Source organism: Anoplophora glabripennis, unplaced genomic scaffold (genome assembly GCF_000390285.2).
Source record: "Anoplophora glabripennis isolate ALB-LARVAE unplaced genomic scaffold, Agla_2.0 scaffold1092, whole genome shotgun sequence".
NCBI classification, from domain to species: Eukaryota; Metazoa; Arthropoda; class Insecta; order Coleoptera; family Cerambycidae; genus Anoplophora; species Anoplophora glabripennis.
The window spans coordinates 23,012-43,571 of NW_019417213.1; the positions used below are offsets into that span (position 1 = coordinate 23,012).

Sequence of the window (20,560 nt, forward strand, 5' to 3'; positions counted from 1 at the left end):
TAGAATCCACTTGAAAGCATTCACTTAAGATAATAACATCATAATTATAATCTAATTCATAGGTTACAAAAGTAGCAAGTAATTCATCAAAATTCTTTCTTATACTACGAATATTAAGATGAAAGACCCTAAGAACAGCATTTGTTTCAAACAGTACCTTACTGTCATTAATACCAACATATCTTCCCATGCGATTTCCTCCGACGCATTCGAGTTCTTGCAAAATTAAATCTTCATTGAGTAGTACCATTATACCAACGAATAGTCCGTTTTACTTTGTAACAGCAACTTTTGGAATTCTAAACTGGCACATGACAGGTCTGAGGCAGCATGTTCAACATTATAATTTGTATTAAATTTTTCATTAGAAATAACACAGTTTTTACAACACAATTTCACTTTAGGGCAAATATTTGCCTCATGCTCTTCACTACACCTTGGGCATGTTAATTTGTTACGACAATCTTGCTTTTTATGATAAAAACCCTGGCAGTTAAAACATCTTGGCACATCCAAATCCTCATATACTGAATACCTTTCCCATCCAATACATAATTTTCTGTCAACCATTACTTGTTTAAATGCAGTAGCCGAACACTCACAATAGATAGTATGATGGTCCCTACTCTTTTTTCTAATATATGTTGTTTTAATGACCCCTGCCAAATTATTTTGTTCTGCAATACTATTATCAATTTCATCTGCAGTCATGTTACCATCAAAATTAACAATTTTTATTCTTGGCTTTCTCATTTTTGTTTGCTCAATTAAATAGTTGTCCTTTAGTTTATCCTTTACTGCTTTTTCTAAAATATCAGTCTCTTCTTTTGTTTGACAAGTGATATGGATAGAACCTGATTTGGTAGATTTAAAATGCTTTATACCTATCTTTAATTCTGAAGGATTAATATATTTGTCCAGATCCGACTTAGTTTTTCTACTATCTTGTTCCCCCTTTGGCTTAATAATGATCTTTGGCTGATTTTCTTTCCTTTTATTAACCTCTGGTGCACTAGTTACAGATGCATAGGATAATTGTGTAAAACTTGCAAGTTTATCTTCAACTTGTTTGACTTTTTCTTGTAGCATATTAATAATTACATTTTTGTCATCTATTATTTGATCTTTATCCTATATTGTATTCCGTAAAAAATCAGTTAGTTCATAATTTCTGCATTTTTTGCATATAAATTTCAATAAACGAGTTCGTAAAGCTAAACATTTAATTTCCGAGCTCGAAAGCTCAGAGCAATCATTACATATTAAATTTCTGCACGAGTCACAAGGCGTACAAGGATTTTTTACATCTTTAGAAGGTTGCAAAGTTCTCTTACACACTGTACATTCCATTCCACGTTCCATATGCTAAATTCACTTTCCTTTTTTAGAACAACAAAATTTGTTTCTATATTGCTACTTTTTACTTTTAAGATAAAGACTTGGTTTTTGTCACCTTCTTTTTGGCGTTTAAATAGAATTTCTTATCATTTATATCCATTACTATGAGTGCACAAATGCATAAATACCTCTATAGACGTTTCTTACAGATCTTTTTTAATTTGTTATTAAAAAGCACTGCACTTTATTAACTGATGGGACAGATTTCAAAATTTAATGTAGATTATTTCCCATAGAACAAACACCAAAACTCACAGACTGAATTATTACTCTTTCACAGTGCAACAGTGTAAATGATATATCATCAAAGATCCCGTTGTATGTAAGGAATGCTTTGATTCTGTGTGCACCCACAACAGTTTCCTAAAAAATTGCTCGGAAGTACAGGAAAAAATTAGATGTCTTTTTAATAGCGCAGCAACAGAGAGTCAGATAGATACGTCACCATCCGATTTATTCGTTAAGACTGAAAACGAGGACAAAGAATTCGACATTAATGAGATGGAAATGTCAATCAAAGCTGAAAGTATCGACATAAAATCGGAAGATGAGGAAGGGAGGTAAGAGAAGATTATTTTAACAGTAATTTAAAAGGTAACCGTATAACTTCAGATCTTATTTAATTTTGCATCTCTTGCATTAATTTCTTGTGTTTCTGAGGGTTTTCGAATAATTAATTATTGTTAACGTATCTTCTATAAAAACATTAATTGTCGTCGAGAATTTGATTTATATGATAATAAAACTAAAATAAAGTCTTGTGGAGTTCAGAAACCCCTTAGAATTAACACCTAACATTGGAAAATACCCTGTACATGTAATTTTTTCAGCGACTCGCTACTGCAGAGCTCCGATAGTGGATCATTCGAGAAGAGTGACTTTAGAGATGCAGAAGAGGATGGATGTAAACATGAGAATAGAGCGACAAACGAATGTAATACCAAAGTCAAGCAGGACGACAAAGTATTTTACAAATGTGATAAATGTATTTACGAAACTAGAAGCGAGAGTCGTTTTATAGCACATCGTGGGAGACACGAGAACGATTCGGAAGCATATAAATGTGAATCGTGTGAGTATGAAACTGAAAATAAAAAATTTTTTCAGAAGCACCGGCTAAGGCATAAAGATTCTTCAGAAACGCGTATGCATCGATACGGATCATGTAATTACAAGACAAAGAGCAGGTGTGAGCTTGCTAAGCATCAGGTGAAACACAAAAGCGCATCTGAAGGGCGATTGTACGAGTGTGACATTTGTGATTTCAAAACAAAGCGGAAGTTCAGTTTTGACAGTCATTATATAAAACATAAAAACTCAAACAATCGTGTAGAATGTGACTATAAAACCAAATACACCGCATTACCGAATAAGAACAGTTTACAACTACCCATTTATAAATATGATGGTTGTACATACGAATCAAAAAATAAGAAAAACTTTACCAGGCATCAGTTGGTACATAAAGATCCTTCGCAGGTCAAAATGTACAAGTGTAATAACTGCGATTACAAAACAATAAACAAGAAATGTCTCGAACAGCATCAACTGAAGCATAAAGATCCTTCGCAAGTTCAAATGTACAAGTGTAACGACTGCGATTACGAAACTAAATACAAGGGTGTTATGAAACAACACCAACTGAGACACAAAGATCTTTCGCAGATTCAAATGTACAGGTGTAATGACTGCGATTTCAAAACTAAATACAAAAGTTGTATCAAACGGCATCAACTTAAACATAAAGATCCTTCGCAGGTTCAAATGTACAAGTGTAATGACTGCGCTTTCGAAACTAGATTCAAGAGATATATCAAACAGCATCAACTGAAACATAAAGATCCTTCGCAGGTTCAAATGTACAAGTGTAACGACTGCAATTACGAAACTAAATGCAAGGGTGTTATCAAACAGCATCAACTGAAACACAAAAATCCTTCGCAGGTTCAAACGTACAGGTGTAACGACTGCGATTACAAAACTAAATACAAGGGTGTTATGAAACAACACCAACTGAGACACAAAGATCTATCGCAGGTTCAAATGTACACGTGTGAAAATTGCGATTTCAAAACTAAATACAAAAGTTGTATCAATCAGCATCAACTGAAACATAAAGATCCTTCGCAGGTTCAAATGTACAAGTGTAACGACTGCGATTACGAAACTATATTCAAGAGATATGTCTAACAGCATCAACTGAAACATAAAGATCCTTCGCAGGTTCAAATGTACAAGTGTAACGACTGCAATTACGAAACTAAATGCAAGGGTGTTATCAAACAGCATCAACTGAAACACAAAAATCCTTCGCAGGTTCAAACGTACAGGTGTAACGACTGCAATTACAAAACTAAATACAAGGGTGTTATGAAACAACACCAACTGAGACACAAAGATCTATCGCAGGTTCAAACGTACAGGTGTAATGACTGCGATTTCGAAACTAAATACAAAAGTTGTATCAATCAGCATCAACTGAAACGTAAAGATCCTTCGCAGGTCAAAATGTACAAGTGTAACAACTGCGATTACAAAACAATAAACAAGAAATGTCTCAAACAGCATCAACTGAAGCATAAAGATCCTTCGCAAGTTCAAATGTACAAGTGTAACGACTGCGATTACGAAACTAAATGCAAGGGTGTTATCAAACAGCATCAACTGAAACACAAAGATCTTTCACAGGTTGAAATGTACAGGTGTCACAATTGCAATTACAAAACTAAGTACAAAAGTTGTATCAAACAGCATCAGCTTAAGCATATTCTTCTTAGGTCCAGGTGTACAGGAGAGGTATAAAATATTACAAGTTAAAGCATAGAGAGTTTTCACTAGTGTATGAGCATGCAAAGGTGTGTCGCAGATTCAAATGCATCAATGTGATCCGGAAACCACACATAAGAAGTCTCTAAGGAGATATCTGCTGATGCACAAAAAGCATTGGTGGGTGTAAAGCATGCCCCATTGAAGCGCAAAATCCAGTTTAAAATGGAGGCATTTAAGAGACCGACCATAAATATGTGAATGTGTAAAATGTAAAGCCTATTGTGAAAAACATCAGTTCAAACACAAAACTCTCACTGAAACAGAGACAAGACAAGTGATTTTGGACTAGTGCTTTTGTAACAATGCATTAAAATGAATACTTTGTAATATGCACCTGCTTTTTTCTATGTTTAAAGATGTATCTTTTTCATTATCAATATCCAGGGAGAATCTTAAATGTGTACATGTGTATTTTAAACAACTGCAAAAAAATTAGGAACAAAATAAATATGCATTGGTTTTCCTAATAAAAAATGGTTGAGAACTGCTGACTTCGCTGAGGTATTTATGCATTGAGAGATCAACTTTTCTGTGTTGCCAATGTCATTCATATAGACTTGTAAAGTCAGCTCTTTAATGAACTAAGAAGAAATAAATAAATTAAGTATTGGTTTAGATGTCGGAAATTTTGAAATATTTTTATAAGAATGTTCAAAGCCTCCTTCTCTGGCAATTCCTATGCAGGGGTGGTTTTTAGCAATACGGTCTGTCCTGTTTTTCACTTCTAGCTTAGAAACTCGGTATTCGATTGTTCACATGATTTTCGAGACAAGCGTTGCGGTAAACCGGAAAGCAGTAGTGCTAGTAAGTTTTTTATTTTATTTAAATTATATTTGCATAAAATCAATTCACCTAAATTAATTATTTGTGTTGTGCTTATGAGTAAGAGTTGTGTACATGCGGATGGGAAGATTATGATGGTTTTAGCTTCAGGGGCTGTTGGCTAACCGAATTTTACAGTCACCCCCTTTATTTTCTATGTTTAAATAAGGGTTTATTTGATACATTTATTTTATTGACCTCTTTAAGTTTTATATGTACACATTTAAAATTAACCCTACGTCCTATGTAATTTATAATTTTCATTTGATTCTTCGTAATTTGTGTAGGGGGAACAGGGTTACAAGTGGAAAGAAACGTTATTGTATTAACACTGTTCCCTATTGTATTTTATTTGTATTATTTTGAGGCATAAACATAGGTTTAAATCTTTAGCTTTTATTGTGCACTATTATATGATTATATATATATATATANAAACATTCATTAACACTATTCCTAAAATATTTATACTAAAATTGTTTAAAATTTTGAGCTATTGCTTTACAATTACATTTTAAAACTATGTATATATATATACATCTTTCTATCATTAGGGCGTCCATAAAAATGCTGTTTATGGCGTCCACCAATGGAATAACATACTTGTCCTTTTCTTTCTGTATATACTGTTCCTTCTATTAAAGAATTACAAATATAAACTAACAAAACAAAAATTATCTTGATTACGGTTATGAACACAGGTATATGGCCTACAGTAGAGCATCATTTTATTAGTCTACCATCAGAGCGTCTCTAATATACGTTTTTACTTATACTTTATCGCTTTTAAAGCGTCCGGGATCAAAAGTATACGGTTCCATTTAAAATTTTCAACATGACCTCTAAATAACCGTGAAGGTCATAGTAAAGGTCATATCTGAAGGTAAAAATTTCCATTTTTTCCATTTCCGGGATGAAAAGTATACAGTTCCATTTAAAATTTTCAACTTGACCTCTAAATGACCTTCAAGGTCATCGTTGGATTGCTCACTTAAAACCCTGCAACTTTTGTTCTAATCATTTTTGGTCTGAGCAGTATTTTCTGAGATAGAGGGGGGTGGGGTTCCAAACTTTTTAAAAACCCTGTATATGTAGCATTAAATGAATTAAATATAATTTCAGTATCTACATATGCGCTACACTGTATGAATCTGTTTAAAGGAGCCCTTTACTTTTGTTTGTTTTTACAGTTTTTGTTCTTTTGTACATAAAAATCTGCAAATTGATCTGAACCAAAATGATCTGTTCTGTTCTAGAATTGTAGGAAGTACGTGGTAAAATCGTGACGTGGCGCCATCTTTCGGGGAAAAATAGTACTAATATATGATACTTAATAAATATTACAGTATACTTTAAATTTATGGGCCGTCGTTGGTTGAAATATTCTGTACAATATTTCAGCCAACGAGGCGGCCATGTAAAGTAGTGTCTACCATTATTGATAGATGGCGCTATCTACTTGGCAAAATGAGACGACGTAATGATTCATACCTTTGCAAAAAAAATTGGATTAAGTTCTATTATTGTTATATGTAATCATCAGTAAACGTTCAAAATTTTGTCCACCGACTCGTAAACACATTTGGGCACGTTTAATGACGTTTTGACCATTAAAAACCAATGTTATTTCCCAATAAAAATATATAGGTGATAGTTTTTTAATTCAGGGGAACGTGGTGGCCACGTAAATAAAAGATACATAGCTGGTACCATAGAAAATGGCTGGTACTAAAGTTTGGAATGCTGGAAGTACACGTTAGGGTTACAATTTGCTTCAAATCGAAATTCGGCATTTCGTTGATGACGTCATCCGCTGAAAGAACAAATTTTCAAATGCAAAATATATTATATTTACTACTTTGTTTCAAGAAAATTGAAAACTGCGCTTAATACAGACAAAACAATCGTAATTATGTGCAAAGCGAATTTAAGAACGAAGAGCAGGTTTTTCAGCTGTAAACCAACACTGTTCTGAATCAGGAACCATGTTAGTGCTGTGCACAAGAAAAATTATTACGTCAATTTTTTCCAGCAATCCGTAATCATAGTGCAAGAATTATAGACTAGATTTTACCATTCTTGTTGTTCCGATAACAGAAGAAGAAGAACAATAAAATAACCCTCACTATTCGATGTTTTCATTGTGGTTAAACAACCAACGTAAGTTACGGTTTTATATTTACATTTCAAAGAAAATTGTTGCAATGACTGGTGTTCAAGAAACTTCGTGTAGTCTTTGCTTCAAAACTGTAACCGTTGAAGGTTTTGAGGTAATAGACAACGTTATTAGAGATACTTTAGATGTTCTTTTGCTGAAATTGGTAAGTTGGTGATAGATATGTACTAGTTCAGGGTCGCTGATGTGTATGTAACGGTCGTTTGAGGGTTTTTTAAAGCTATTACAATAAAGAAAATTTAAGCATACTTACACGATCAGTCGAAAAGCTATGACGAAACAAAATTGCTTTTTCTTTATTAGAACATCCTGTATATTATTCCATATGTCAATTCTTCTCGAAATTCTAAACAAAATTCATATATCACATCATACGCCTAAACTTAACCATTTTCGAGATATTGAACTTTGAAAATCAATTTTTTATAAATTATAGAAAAATATTTTAGTCCGTTAACTCCATTCTTTCATCTAATAGTGATTTTCTTGAGAACACATGTCAAAAATACATTTAGTGTGAATAATTTTCTCGCAAAATGACACGTTTAAATGAAACAGAGCGTATTTGAGTTTTAATGATCATGGGATATGCTGATAGAAGACGAAGTATCGGGAACGCATTTCTATATCGCAGCGTTTTCTTGAACCTGGAGGTGTTACAGATCGATTAATAGGTGGAAGACCAGTAAGCGTTACAAATGAGAAATACGTTCCCGATCGGGGTGCAATTAATGAAAAATATCCTCACGACTTTGTCTTCTGTCACCATATCCTGTGATCAATAAAACTTCAATACGATCGGTTTCACTTAAACGTGCCATTTTGCTAGAAAATTATTCACACAAAATGTATTTTTGACATGTGTTGTCAAGATAAGCGCTATTAGACAAAAGAACGACACGGCGTTGTTATGGAGGTAGAAACTTTCAAAGATAACTTGATGCACTAAAATATTTTTGTATAATAATTTATAAGAAAATGATTTTATCATCAACTTGGAGTTGCTATACACGCTAGCCATTTTTGACACTAACTACTAAAAAACTATTGTAAACACCACAGATAACACTAACACAACGACGATTGTAAAATCGGATTTCAGTGTTCGTAGTCGCTGAGGCCACGTGGCTCTCCACGCGTATTGCGAATGACGCTAGAGACTACAGTTGTCCGGCTGTGTAATGGTTGAATGCACTACTTCAATAATTTTTTCCTCGGAAACTATAAAGATTTTACAAAAATTTTTTTTTACAATATTGACTGCATTTCTCATGCCGCATCTATTCCCACATTTTTTTGGATAAGTAAATTTTGTTACATACGCGTGGGCTCTTAAGGCCTCCGTTTCCGAGATGCAGAGAATTAAAAAAAATTTTTAATTTTCTTAAATCCATTCAATCTAACTATTCGTAAGTAGGTAGTAGACGTTTCGCGAGATTTATTAACTAGGATAAATCGATTTTTCCATTGTAATATAAATGCAACTCTTTTAATAGAAACAAGATAATAAAAAATGCATACGGGGTCTGCTATTAGCATTTGCCGATTAGTCCCATTTTAAAAATGTCGATCTACCAGGACAGCATTTTTGTACAAAACTCGTAAAATGTCAGATGTGACGGTAAAATATTGCCACATGAGTTTAATGAGAACGCCCCATATAGACAAGCGGTTAAGCCGTCATATTTCAAACAAAATACGATTCAAATTGGAAACCTTTATCTTGTGTCGAGTGTACAGAGCCGATTGTGACGTGAAAGGATCGAGCTGGACGAGAACTTGGCAGATCGGTGGGGGCTTCAGTTGGTCTATCGACTGCGAAGTGTGAGTCACTGAGAGGTCCTATGTTGCGTATGATGAAGACACACCGTTATTCTTTGCGAATACCACGAAGTTTCTAAAGTAGTTTTTATGATTCTCAAATAGCATCGTTTATCTGTGAAACCATACAGTATGTTTGCGGCTTACCAATAAATATAGTGTTGTTAGTAAGGTGCGAGTTTTACTTTCTGAAAACACAACAATGACTTTCTCTGAGGAGATTACAATTTTCCTCTATTTTTTGTAATCGTAAAGATTACCAACTGATAATGCAGACAAAAGAATCAATTTTTGCAGATGGATGTTAAACAAATGTGAGTAGGTGAACTTTTGCGCATTATATTCGGCAAAAAAATAAATTGTCTCCTAAACGGCTGCTACTATTAAAAATCACCAAGAAACACTTTTCATTTATTTAACGTAACATTACCTAAATTTAACGTTGTTTCTACAAAAAACCACCATGGCATATTTTTTTCTTGGGGAAACGGAGCACAACCTTCAGTAACAGGCCACTGGTTAACGCTACGAGGTTAAAATTACATTCAATAAAAGGTCTAATTAAGTGAATACGCTGTGGTAAATTTCATTCAAATGGTTCAGCGCATTATGAAGATATGACACAAAATATAATTTCTTTTGGAAACTTGAACATCCTGTATCTCGAATACCACGCTCCCCCCTGGAAAAAAGTTTATAGAGCAAACTCTACTTATTTTTGGCAACTAATCTATCCTGCACTTTCTGTATTTAAAGTGAAACCACTCTGTATATCTCAATTAGCACACCTCAACACATTAGAACGACTTAACAATAATTTATATTTTCTGCCAAAGTTATTTTCTTTCTCTTTGGTTAAAATTGTATATATTTCAGAAATTTGATAGCGAGGGCAAAGAGGTTATATGTAACGTTTGCAGAAGAAAGTTAAACGCAGCATTCGAATTTAAGGCAACTTGTCTGAAGAACGATTACACAATTATTCCATATGTGGATTGTGAAAAAATGTTACAGCTCGATATAAGAGATGTGTATACGAAGGAAAAGACAAACGAGTCAATGGATATTTCAGATAGTCGGAGAATATGTCGATTGTGTATGGAGCCAGTAGAAAGTGAGTTTAGGTGCATTTGTAAAGAGGAGCTTGAAGCTATCGAGAAATTGGCTCCTGAAATGGTATCAATGATATTAAATAGTTACATTTTTCGCAATTTAATGAAACTACTTTGCAGAATATAAATATCATCAAAGATCCCGTTGTATGTAAGGAATGCTTTGATTCTGTGTGCACCCACAACAGTTTCCTAAAAAATTGCTTGGAAGTACAGGAAAAAATTGGAGGTATTTTTAATAGCGCAGCAACAGAGAGTCGGATAGATACGTCACCAGCTGATTTATTCATTAAGACCGAAAACCAGGACATAGAATTTGATATCAATGGGATGGAAATATCAATCAAAGCTGAAAGTGTCGACATAAAATCGGAAGATGAGGAAATCAGGTAAGAGAAGACTATTTTAACAATAATTTAAAAGACCATATAACTCCATATCTTATTCAATTTTACATCATTTCTTGTATTTCTGAGGGCTTTTGCATAATTAATTATTTTTAACATATCGTCAATAATAATATTACTAATTGTTGTCAAAAATTTGATTTATATGATAATTAAATTGAAATAATGCCCTGTGGAGTTCAGAAACTTGCATAATTGCATTTGGAATAACCGATGACCCCTTAGAATTAACACCTAACATTGGAAAATACCCTGTATATGAAATTTTTTCAGTGACTCGCTACTGCAGAGCTCCGATAGTGAATCATTCGAGAAGACCGTCCTTAGAGATGCAGAAGAGGATGGATGTAAACATGAGAATAAATCGACAAACAAATCTAATACGAAAGTCAAGCAGGATGAAAGAGTATTTTACACATGTGATAAATGTATTTACCAAACTGAAAGCGAGGGCCGTTTTATAGCACACCGTGTGAGACACGAGAACGATTCGGAAGCATATAGATGTGAATCGTGTGAGTATGAAACTGAAAATAAAAAATTTTTTCAGAAGCATCGGTTGAAGCATAGAGACCCTTCGGAAATGCGTATGCATCGATGCGGATCATGTGATTACAAGACAAAGCACAGGTGTGAGCTTGCTAAGCATCAGGTAAAACACAAAAACGCATCTGAAGGACGATTGTACGAGTGTGACTTTTGTGATTTCAAAACAAAGCGGAAGGTCAGTTTTAATAGTCATTATATAAAACATAAAAACTCTAACAATTATGTAGAATTACCGAATAAGGACACTTCACAACTGCCCATTTATAAATGTGATGGCTGCACATACGAATCAAAGAATAAGACGCACTTTACCAGACATCAGTTGGTACATAAAGATCCTTCGCATGTGCAAATGTACAAGTGTAACGACTGCAATTATGGATGTAAAAATAAGCATGCTATCAAACAGCATGAACTGAAACATAAAGATCCTTCACAGGTCAAAATGTACAGGTGTAACAACTGCGATTACGAAATTAGATACAAGGATGATTTAAAACATCACCAACTGAAACACAAAGATCCTTCGCAGGTTCAAATGTACAGGTGTCACGATTGCGATTATGAAACCAAATTCAAGAGTTATTTCAAACATCATCAACTGCAGCATAAAGATCCTTCTCAGGTTCAAATGTACAAGTGTAATGACTGCGATTACAAAACTGTATCCTGGGGATATTTCACAAAGCACCAACTGAAACATAAAGATCCTTCGCAGGTGCAAATGTACAGGTGTAACGACTGCGATTATGAAACTAAATACAAAGGTAATATGAAAAATCACCAACTGAAACACAAAGATCCTTCGCAGGTTCAAATGTACAGGTGTCACGATTGCGATTATGAAACTAAGTACAAGAGTTGTATCAAACAGCATCAACTGCAACATAAAGATCCTTCACAGGTCAAAATGTACAGGTGTAACAACTGCGATTACGAAACTATATACAAAAGTTATATCAAACAGCATGAACTGATACATAAAGATCCTTCGCAGGTTCGAATGTACAAGTGTAAAGACTGTGATTACAAAACTAAGTACAAGTGTCGTATGAAAAATCACCAACTGAAACACAAAGATCCTTCACAGGTTCAAATGTACAGGTGTCACGATTGCGATTATGAAACTAAGTATAAGAGTTGTATCAAACAGCATCAACTGCAGCATAAAGATCCTTCTCAGGTTCAGATGTACAAATGTAACAACTGCGATTTCAAAACTAAATACAAGGGTGATATGAAAAAACACCAACTGAAATACAAAGATCCTTTGCAGGTTCAAACATACAGGTGTAATGACTGCGATTACAAAACTACATACAAGTGTGATATTAAATTTCACCAACTGAAACACAAAGATCATTCGCAGGTTCAAACATACAGGTGTAATGACTGCGATTACAAAACTATATACAAGAAATATCTCAAAGAGCATCAAATGAAGCATAAAGATCCTTCTCTGGTTCAAATGTACAGGTGTAATGACTGTGATTTCCAAACTAAAAACAGGAGATATATTAAACAGCATCAACTGAAACACAAAGATCCTTCGCAGGTTCAAACGTACAGGTGTAATGACTGCGATTACAAAACTATATACAAGGAATATCTCAAAAAGCATCAAATGAAGCATAAAGATCCTTCTCAGGTTTAATTGTACAGGTGTAACGACTGCGATTACGAAACGAAATACAAGAGTTGTATCAAACGGCATCAAATGAAACATAAAGAGAAGGTGTACCGACTGTGATTATGAATTCAATTGCAGGAGTGGTATAAAATATTACACGTTGAAGCATATAGAGCCTTCTCGAGTGTATGAGCATGCAAAGGTATGTCGCAGATTCAAATACAGTACGGCCCATGGAAGCGCTAAATCCAGTCAGAAATGGAGGCATTTAAGAGACTAACCATAAATATGAAAATATGTAGAATGTAGAGCCTGTCCTGAAAAACATCGGTTCAAACACAAAACTCTCACTGAAACAAAAATAGATAAGTGTTTTCGGACTAGTGTTGTTGTAACAATGGATTAAAATGAATACTTTCTAATATACATCTGCTTTTTCTATGTTTAAAAATATATCTTTTTCATTACCCATATTCAGAGTGATTGTTAAATGTATACAGGGTGATTCACTATATTTTGACTTGAAGAGATATAAAAAAAATTGAAAAACAAAAATTGCACGATTTTTTATGAAATTTTCGAAAATTTTCGTAGAAAAACAAATAAAGTCCAAATAAAATGACCGCGGATGTTAACTTTGTTAATTTAAATGGAACACTGTATATTTTTACGTATTTGGATAGAATGCTCCCTGTCGAGCATAGTCTTATAGGGTTTGTTGGGTCCATCTCTAACAGTAAGTGAGATAATATTAAAAAACAAAAAAGTTAAAGGGGGGAGGGTTAAAATACAGTGAGTCACCCTGCACATGTGTATTTTGAACAACGAGACAGTTTACTATGTAGAACATGCAATTAACTGTTTTTTCTGCAAATAAAAATTAGGAACAAAATAAATACGCAATAATACTAAACACTAAAATAAATATGCATTGGTTTTCTTAAGACTTCACTGAGGTTTTTATGCCTTGAGAGATAAACTATTCTGTTTTGCCGATGTCGTGTAGACTTGTAAACTCAACTTTTTATATGAACTAAAAATAAATAAATAAGCATTGGTTTAGATTTTGGAAGTTTTGAAATATCTTTATAAAAATGTTCAAAGCCTCCTTCTCTTACCATTCCTATGTGGGGGTGGTTTTTAGCAATACTATCTGTCCCATTTTTCATTTCTAGCTTAGAAACTCGGTATTCGATTGTCCACATGATTTTCGAGACAAGCGTTGCAGTAAACCAGAAAGCAGTGATTCGAAAATTATTATGTACCTCTTAGTAGAAAGTCTTTTATTTAAATTATATTTGTACAAAATCAATTCACACTTTCAGCCTAATATTCATTATTTGTCTTGGTCCTAAATTAATTATTTGTGTTGTCCTTATGAGTAGGAGTTGTGTACATGTGGATGGGATGATTATGACGGCTTTGGCTCGAGAAGCTGTTGGCTGAATGAATTTTGCAGTAACCACCTTTATTTTTTATGATTAGATAAGTGTTTATTTGTTTCATTAATTTTTTTGATTTCTAATTTTTATATGTACACATTTAAAATTAACCCTGCGTCCTATGTAATTTATGATTTTCATTTGATTCTTCGTAATTTGTGTAGGGGGAACAGGGTTACAAGTGCAAAGAAACGTTATTGTACTAACACTGTTCCCTATTGTTTTTTTATTAGTATTATTTTAAGGCCTAAATATAAGTTTAAATGTTTAGCTTTTATTGTGCACTATTATAAGATTATATTATATGTATGTAGGATTAAATAAATTAAATTGTAATGTATTGTCTACCATTATTGATAGATGGCGCTATCTACTTGGAGAAATGGGAAGACGTAATGATTCGCAACAGGGAGACTAGACAAGGAGCACGTACTCATACGGGAAAATTGACATAATTTGTCCAAGAAATGGCAGAAGTTGGGGTGTCGCTAGTGCTCCATGTGTACCGAAGTGAAAAGAGCATAATAAACACGAGGGAAGTACATATGTGCTATTATACAGGGTGCCGCCTCGTACTGATTTTTGATGTGCGGCCTACCAGTTTTTGATACCAATACTAGCATCATGAACGCAGGTTGTGGGATTTTAATGGTAAACAAATAATTACGTTCAAACGTCAAATAACATAGGTTATTGTCAAAATGGAAATTCGTAATAAAAATGTCAATTATTTAACAAAAATCAGTTATTTCACAAATTAAACAATACTGATGGACCAATAAATGTCATTATTGTTATTATTAAAGAGGATGACAGAATCAGATGTAGGTTTAGCCTAACTTTTCCAAAATTCTTATTTCATATACAACTAGAAAAACGTTTCAATCGAAGTTTGATGTAGCTAATTTTGAGTAAAAACTTTAAGTGCTGCAACGATTTTATTTTAAAAAAAGTTTGGCTTAATTTTAAAAGAGAAGCACTATTGTTGCAACATTCGTGGCATCTAAGACGATACAGCTATACAGCGATACGCTGCAAGCTGCTGTTTTTCATTGAAGCGAACTGCTATATGTTTATAAGACGACTATTTTGCAGCTACTGCTGTCACACTTCTGAATATCCAACGCAAGCGATCCAGCCCAAAAATTTACGCCGAACATTTTTGTTAGCTGTTGAAATTCAGCGTCTTAAAAACGTTTGCTTCAAGCAAATGCAAGCGATTGGAAGTATTCGATTATGTTAGACAGGATTGTCTATATAATAACTGAGAGAAATAAGTAACAGTTACATGGAATATGTAATAACAGAGTAATCGGAATTTTTTCACATTTTATTGAATATTTTGCCTTAAAATTACATAAAATCCATATGCATATCTAAAAAAAAATATCTATATTTTTACAATAAATGTTCAATATGATGTCCATTGTTGTTCAAGCAGGTATTAATTATTCTTTTCATATTATTAAATACATTCTGTAAAACATTTTGTGTTATACTCCCAATCTCGTTTGTAATTGCCTCTTGAAGTTCTTTAATTGTGTGTAACTGTTGAGCAAATACTGAATTTTTTAAAAAACCAAATAAATAATAGTCTAGGGGTGTAAGGTCAGGAGAACGTGGTGGCCATCTATCTCGACTAATTATTCGATCATCATAATACTCTCTAATCAACTCTAAAGTTTCGTTAGAGGTGTGAGCTGTTGCGCCATCTTGCTGAAAGTATCCATGATGGATTTCATCGTCGTGAAGTTCCTCAAAAAATGGTAACAATATTTGCTGCCGATAACCTGCCCAGTTACGTTTTCACGGAAAAAATATGGTCCGATTATTCTTCTACGTGACATAGCTACCCAAACACCAAATTTAATATGGTGCAGGGTTGTTTCACGCAAAATAGGGTTTTCTGTGTTCCAAAAGCGATAATTTTGGAAGTTTACGTACCTACTTAAATGAAACCACGCTTCATCAGAAAAAAAATGTTAGATCTAGAATATCGTCGTCATTCAGATTTTCGTTAAACCAATTACAGTATTGCACACATTTTCCAAAATCACCATAAACACCATGAAATCGCACGGAAAAAAGTAATTTTAGCAAACGGAAATCAGTTTTGATAGCAATTGGGACAGGGTACGTTCAGAATCCGGTCAATCATTTTCGATCTCTCTGTATATGTATAGAAGTATGTGGATAAATTAAGCCGCTGTCACTTTCAGTCATTTTTTCATAACATTTCTGAATTTTTCGCGATTTTACCGCCAAAACTGCACGGTGTTTTCCGTACAGGTCAAAGCTGGCCAATCACAGATTCACAGAACATCTGTGGTACTGGTCAATGTATTAAGAATTAAGATCATTCGTTCCCTTAGAGCATATACTACATGGAGGAAGCACCGCGTGTTGAAAAGTGTAGACGCCGTAGAGAGAACGGACGACAGTTTGGATACTCGCTCTCTCTCTCTCTAATCGCGAGCGGAGGGACTTGCGGTAGCCAATCACGTGCCCGCGCGAGAGAGAAAGATAGTATTCAAACTATATCTCTCTCTATATTATTCGTGTACAGCAATATCTATGCGAACTTTGTGGTACTTTCTTGGGTGAGTCGCCCTCTATGAGACTCTTATTAAACTATTTTAATCCAAATATCAACGCTTGCATTTATCTGGGTGACCACCCCAATGACCCCCCCCCCCTGCCCGCTAACCTTTTCTGTTTCAGAGACAGCCAGGATCAAGAAACGAAGACAACGACACACACACACACATACACACCCCCCATACCCTCCTTAACCCTCCCCTCCCGCGCTAGCCTAAGGGCCACCTTAGCAAAGCGCATCCCAGGCTGCATAGCCGTACTACCCTACCCAACCATACCACACATAAACATGACACTACCCCCGGGGTTTACACAGACGAGCCGGCGAAGCAAGAAGAGCGCCAGAAGAAAGGGCCCTAGCCGGCGGGGTCCAGCCAGGACAAAAGGAGGTCCCACAAAGCGCCTACACCGGCCGCATTTGCGGTCGGGGTAGACGACGGATGGGGCCCACCTACGAAGGCTGTCCAGGCCTACACGAGATGAGGCAGGATAAAGAGGGATAATCCCCCTCGATCCCAAATCATTGAGGCCAATTTCTAGCCATAGAATAATGGCGCGCGCGGCGCTTGCATTTATCAAAAGCGAATATAAAAATTTGCCACACAATCACCAAGTCTACTTAAAAAAAGTGAATTAACGAACGGTCATTATCCAATAATGATTTAGGCTCATTTTTTTTTTTTGTGGCTACCACTAGACATCGTTTGTACTTTTCCACTTGTATTGCAACACCCTGAAACTGGTATAATTCGTAACTAGGCGACGGTGTAAACAACTTAGTTGATTGTTGTATTTGTGCAGGTCTGCTACTGTCGAAGCTTTCTTTTATATATTTTTGTGAATAAAAAAAGAAAGAAAGAGGGGACACGATGAACCAACCCAGGACGGGTGGTACAACTACCGATAAGGAGATGGTCACAATGGCGGAGGAAGAGCTAGCTCGCTTACACAGGCAAGTAAGTATGGTAGAAACCAAGGACATTTAAATAAAGGGGACTATGCATGTCACAGTCTATCTCATATGTTGGGTGAAGCTAGACAAGGGGAAAGCAGAGGGCTTTATTTTCATCCAACTGATGTGCCCGATTACATCTCCATTGCCGTACATTTTGGATGGGTCAAAATAAAATATTTTATAGTCCTAAGTCAATATATTTCAACAGTTACTCAGTATTTTTATAATAAATATATATAAAATTTTTATAACTTCTTGGAATCCCAATAACTGTAACCATTTCTTTCTTGTTGCACCATCCCCAAGCATCCTAAAAACGTTCACATTTCACTTTTAGAATACTGAGGCAAATTTTCAGTGAGACATAAAAATANTTTTTAAATGAAAACCCCTAATTTTTTAACGTATTCGCATTCTGCACTAAAATGAAGTGAAACTTTGTTTAAAGTTTCCCTATACCCAAACCCAGTGGTTTTCATTTTATTTACGAATAAACATCTCCCATTTCTTAAAATGATGTTTCCATTTGTTTCGCACACTTTAGGTTGGTCGTGACAGGTAAGTAACGTTAAAAAAATTTGGGGTTTCCGTTAAAAAATTTCGAGTCTTCCACATTTTCCGAACTTCATATTCGATAAAAAAATTTGACCACCCTGTATACAAACTGGAAAATTTTCATGTCAAATTCGATCAATTAGGCCTTCCTCTACAAAATGTCCAATTTGCACAAAAAAATAACACCATATTTCCGGGAAAACTAAATTTTGCTGAGTCTACGTCTGTCAATTTTTGCTTAAAAATCAAAATATCTCGAAAACGGTCAGTGCTAAGTATGGAAATGTTTTCAACTTAAAAATAGACGTTCTTTCCAAAAATTCAATAATACACAGGGGGTTCCATTTAAAATAAGAAAATTAGTATCGACTTCGGGTATAACCAGCAGTACACACGACGCAAGATAAAGGTTTCCAATCTGAATCGTATTTTGTTTGAAATATGACGGCTTAACCGCTTGTCTATATGCTCTCCTGGTAGATTGGCACTAAAATGGGACTAATCGGCAAACTTTTATAGCAGACCCCGTATGCATTTTTTTTATCTCGTTTCTATTAAAAGAGTTGCGTTTACATTACAATAGAAAAATCGATTCATCCTAGTTAATAAATCTTGCGAAACGTCTACCACCTACTTACGCCTAGTTAGATTGAATGGATTTAAGAAAATTAAAAATTTTATTTTTTTTTTAATTTTGAAAACCCTGCAGCTCGGAAACGGCGGCCTTAAGAGCCTACGTGTGTGTAACAAAGTGTACTTAATTTTAGCCACAGAATGGGCCTCTGTTTTTTTTTCTGTACGCCATTAATGAACACTGTATAGGTGCCCGCAATGAAATCAGTTGAAGTTTCTTATAAAAGTTGTAAAGCATACAATTCTACATAAAATGGCCTCTTGACAGAGTTAGGGAGGCTGAAAGTTAAGGGAAGATTTCAGAAATTTAAAAAAATCATAAGCAGAAATATGAATGAATTTTGTAGTTTTTTTTTCAATCTACTCTAAAAAATGTAACTTTTCTTTTAAGTTATAACAATTTCAAATTTTTAATTGTTAATTTTAATGAAGTAACAAAACTAAAACAATTTTTTTTCTATACTATTCGATTGATTATTTAAAATAATGAAAAGTCGCCTTCGAATTTTTTTTACGTTTGTTTTTTAGACAGATACAAATTTATTTACCTTTTTATATTTTGAATTTTACTTAGCACCTACGACACTGCCAGGACAAAGATAAAAAATCACGTTCGCTTTGTCGCACTCATGGTACCGAAGTTTTGGGCAACTCGTATGCTTATGACAAAGATAGATTATTTCGTTCGCTATTGTCAATGCGCGTGCGTCAGTAAACGTGTGTTTCTTTAAATGATTATAGTCTAGGCGCTATCTGTTTTAAAAAGGGTATTCTTGGGTAAAACGCATATGATCGGAGATTTTTGCTTTAGCGGCTTCTAAATAACATCAGAAATGATAATATTTCTATGCAAATAAAAAAAACGTGGGCTTAATTGTTATTGCAAAAAAGTATAAACATTTTTATTTGCGGAAGTAGACGAGTTCGAAATCGATTTTGAAGGAGACATGTCAGAAGAAAGTGCAAGTGAACTCGACAATCAGATTTCAGAGTCGTTGGAAAATGATATTTTGCAGTTGCAGGACGAGGAAATCGACGACGAAATAGATTGTTATAATACTGATGAGGCATATGAAAAATCACCAATTAGTAAAAGAATTAGATTAGTTTAAATGCAAATAAAAATTGAAATAAATAGTTTAAAATTTGAAAAATCATGAAAAGTGTGTACTGTTTACTGAAGTGTCTAAAAGATTCTTGTACTTTTTTTATATAAATAAAAAATAAATTTTAGATAAATATTTTAAAAGTAAACGAAAAAATTAAAATTATAATTATTCGCAATTTATTTTTTTTGAAAGATTTTTAGAAATTTATCGTACAACTAAAAATTAATACCAATTTTCAGTTGTTTATTTAAATAATTATTGTTTAAACAATTTTATAATATTTAAACAAACTTACTAGTATTTCTTGGTGCAACATGCAAAAATTTTGGTCGTAAATATTAACAAGTAAATAAATAAACATGATAAATTAATCATTTTTTAAAGTAACTGTTTATCGGCATGTCAAAAGTCCAATAATTAATAATAAAAGGTGGTTGAAAATATGATAATTGAATTTTTTAAGTTGCGAGACATCGATTTAAAAAAAAAATCATCGAAATATTTAAATTTTATGAATAAAAAAA

General features: G+C 34.1%; 2 protein-coding genes across 2 annotated transcripts in view; both read left to right on the plus strand.

Moving 5' to 3' along the window:
* Positions 1–1,648: 1,648 nt before the first annotated feature.
* LOC108912550 (zinc finger protein 366-like) lies at positions 1,649–14,881 on the plus strand. The gene is made up of 7 exons (XM_023456049.1): positions 1,649–1,958; positions 2,229–3,218; positions 7,283–7,370; positions 9,923–10,222; positions 10,279–10,547; positions 10,839–11,080; positions 14,547–14,881. Exons 1-7 carry the CDS (start codon positions 1,900–1,902, stop codon positions 14,639–14,641), a joined length of 2,043 nt encoding a protein of 680 aa, XP_023311817.1. The 5' UTR covers positions 1,649–1,899; the 3' UTR covers positions 14,642–14,881.
* A 2,772-nt stretch (positions 14,882–17,653) lies between these two features.
* LOC108912544 (coiled-coil domain-containing protein 63-like) overlaps positions 17,654–20,560 on the plus strand; it is a 21,767-nt gene continuing 18,860 nt past the window's right edge. The window contains exon 1 of the mRNA XM_018717796.1: positions 17,654–17,740. Within this exon, the coding sequence (XP_018573312.1) occupies positions 17,654–17,740 (87 nt within the window). The remainder of the gene's footprint in view (positions 17,741–20,560) is intronic.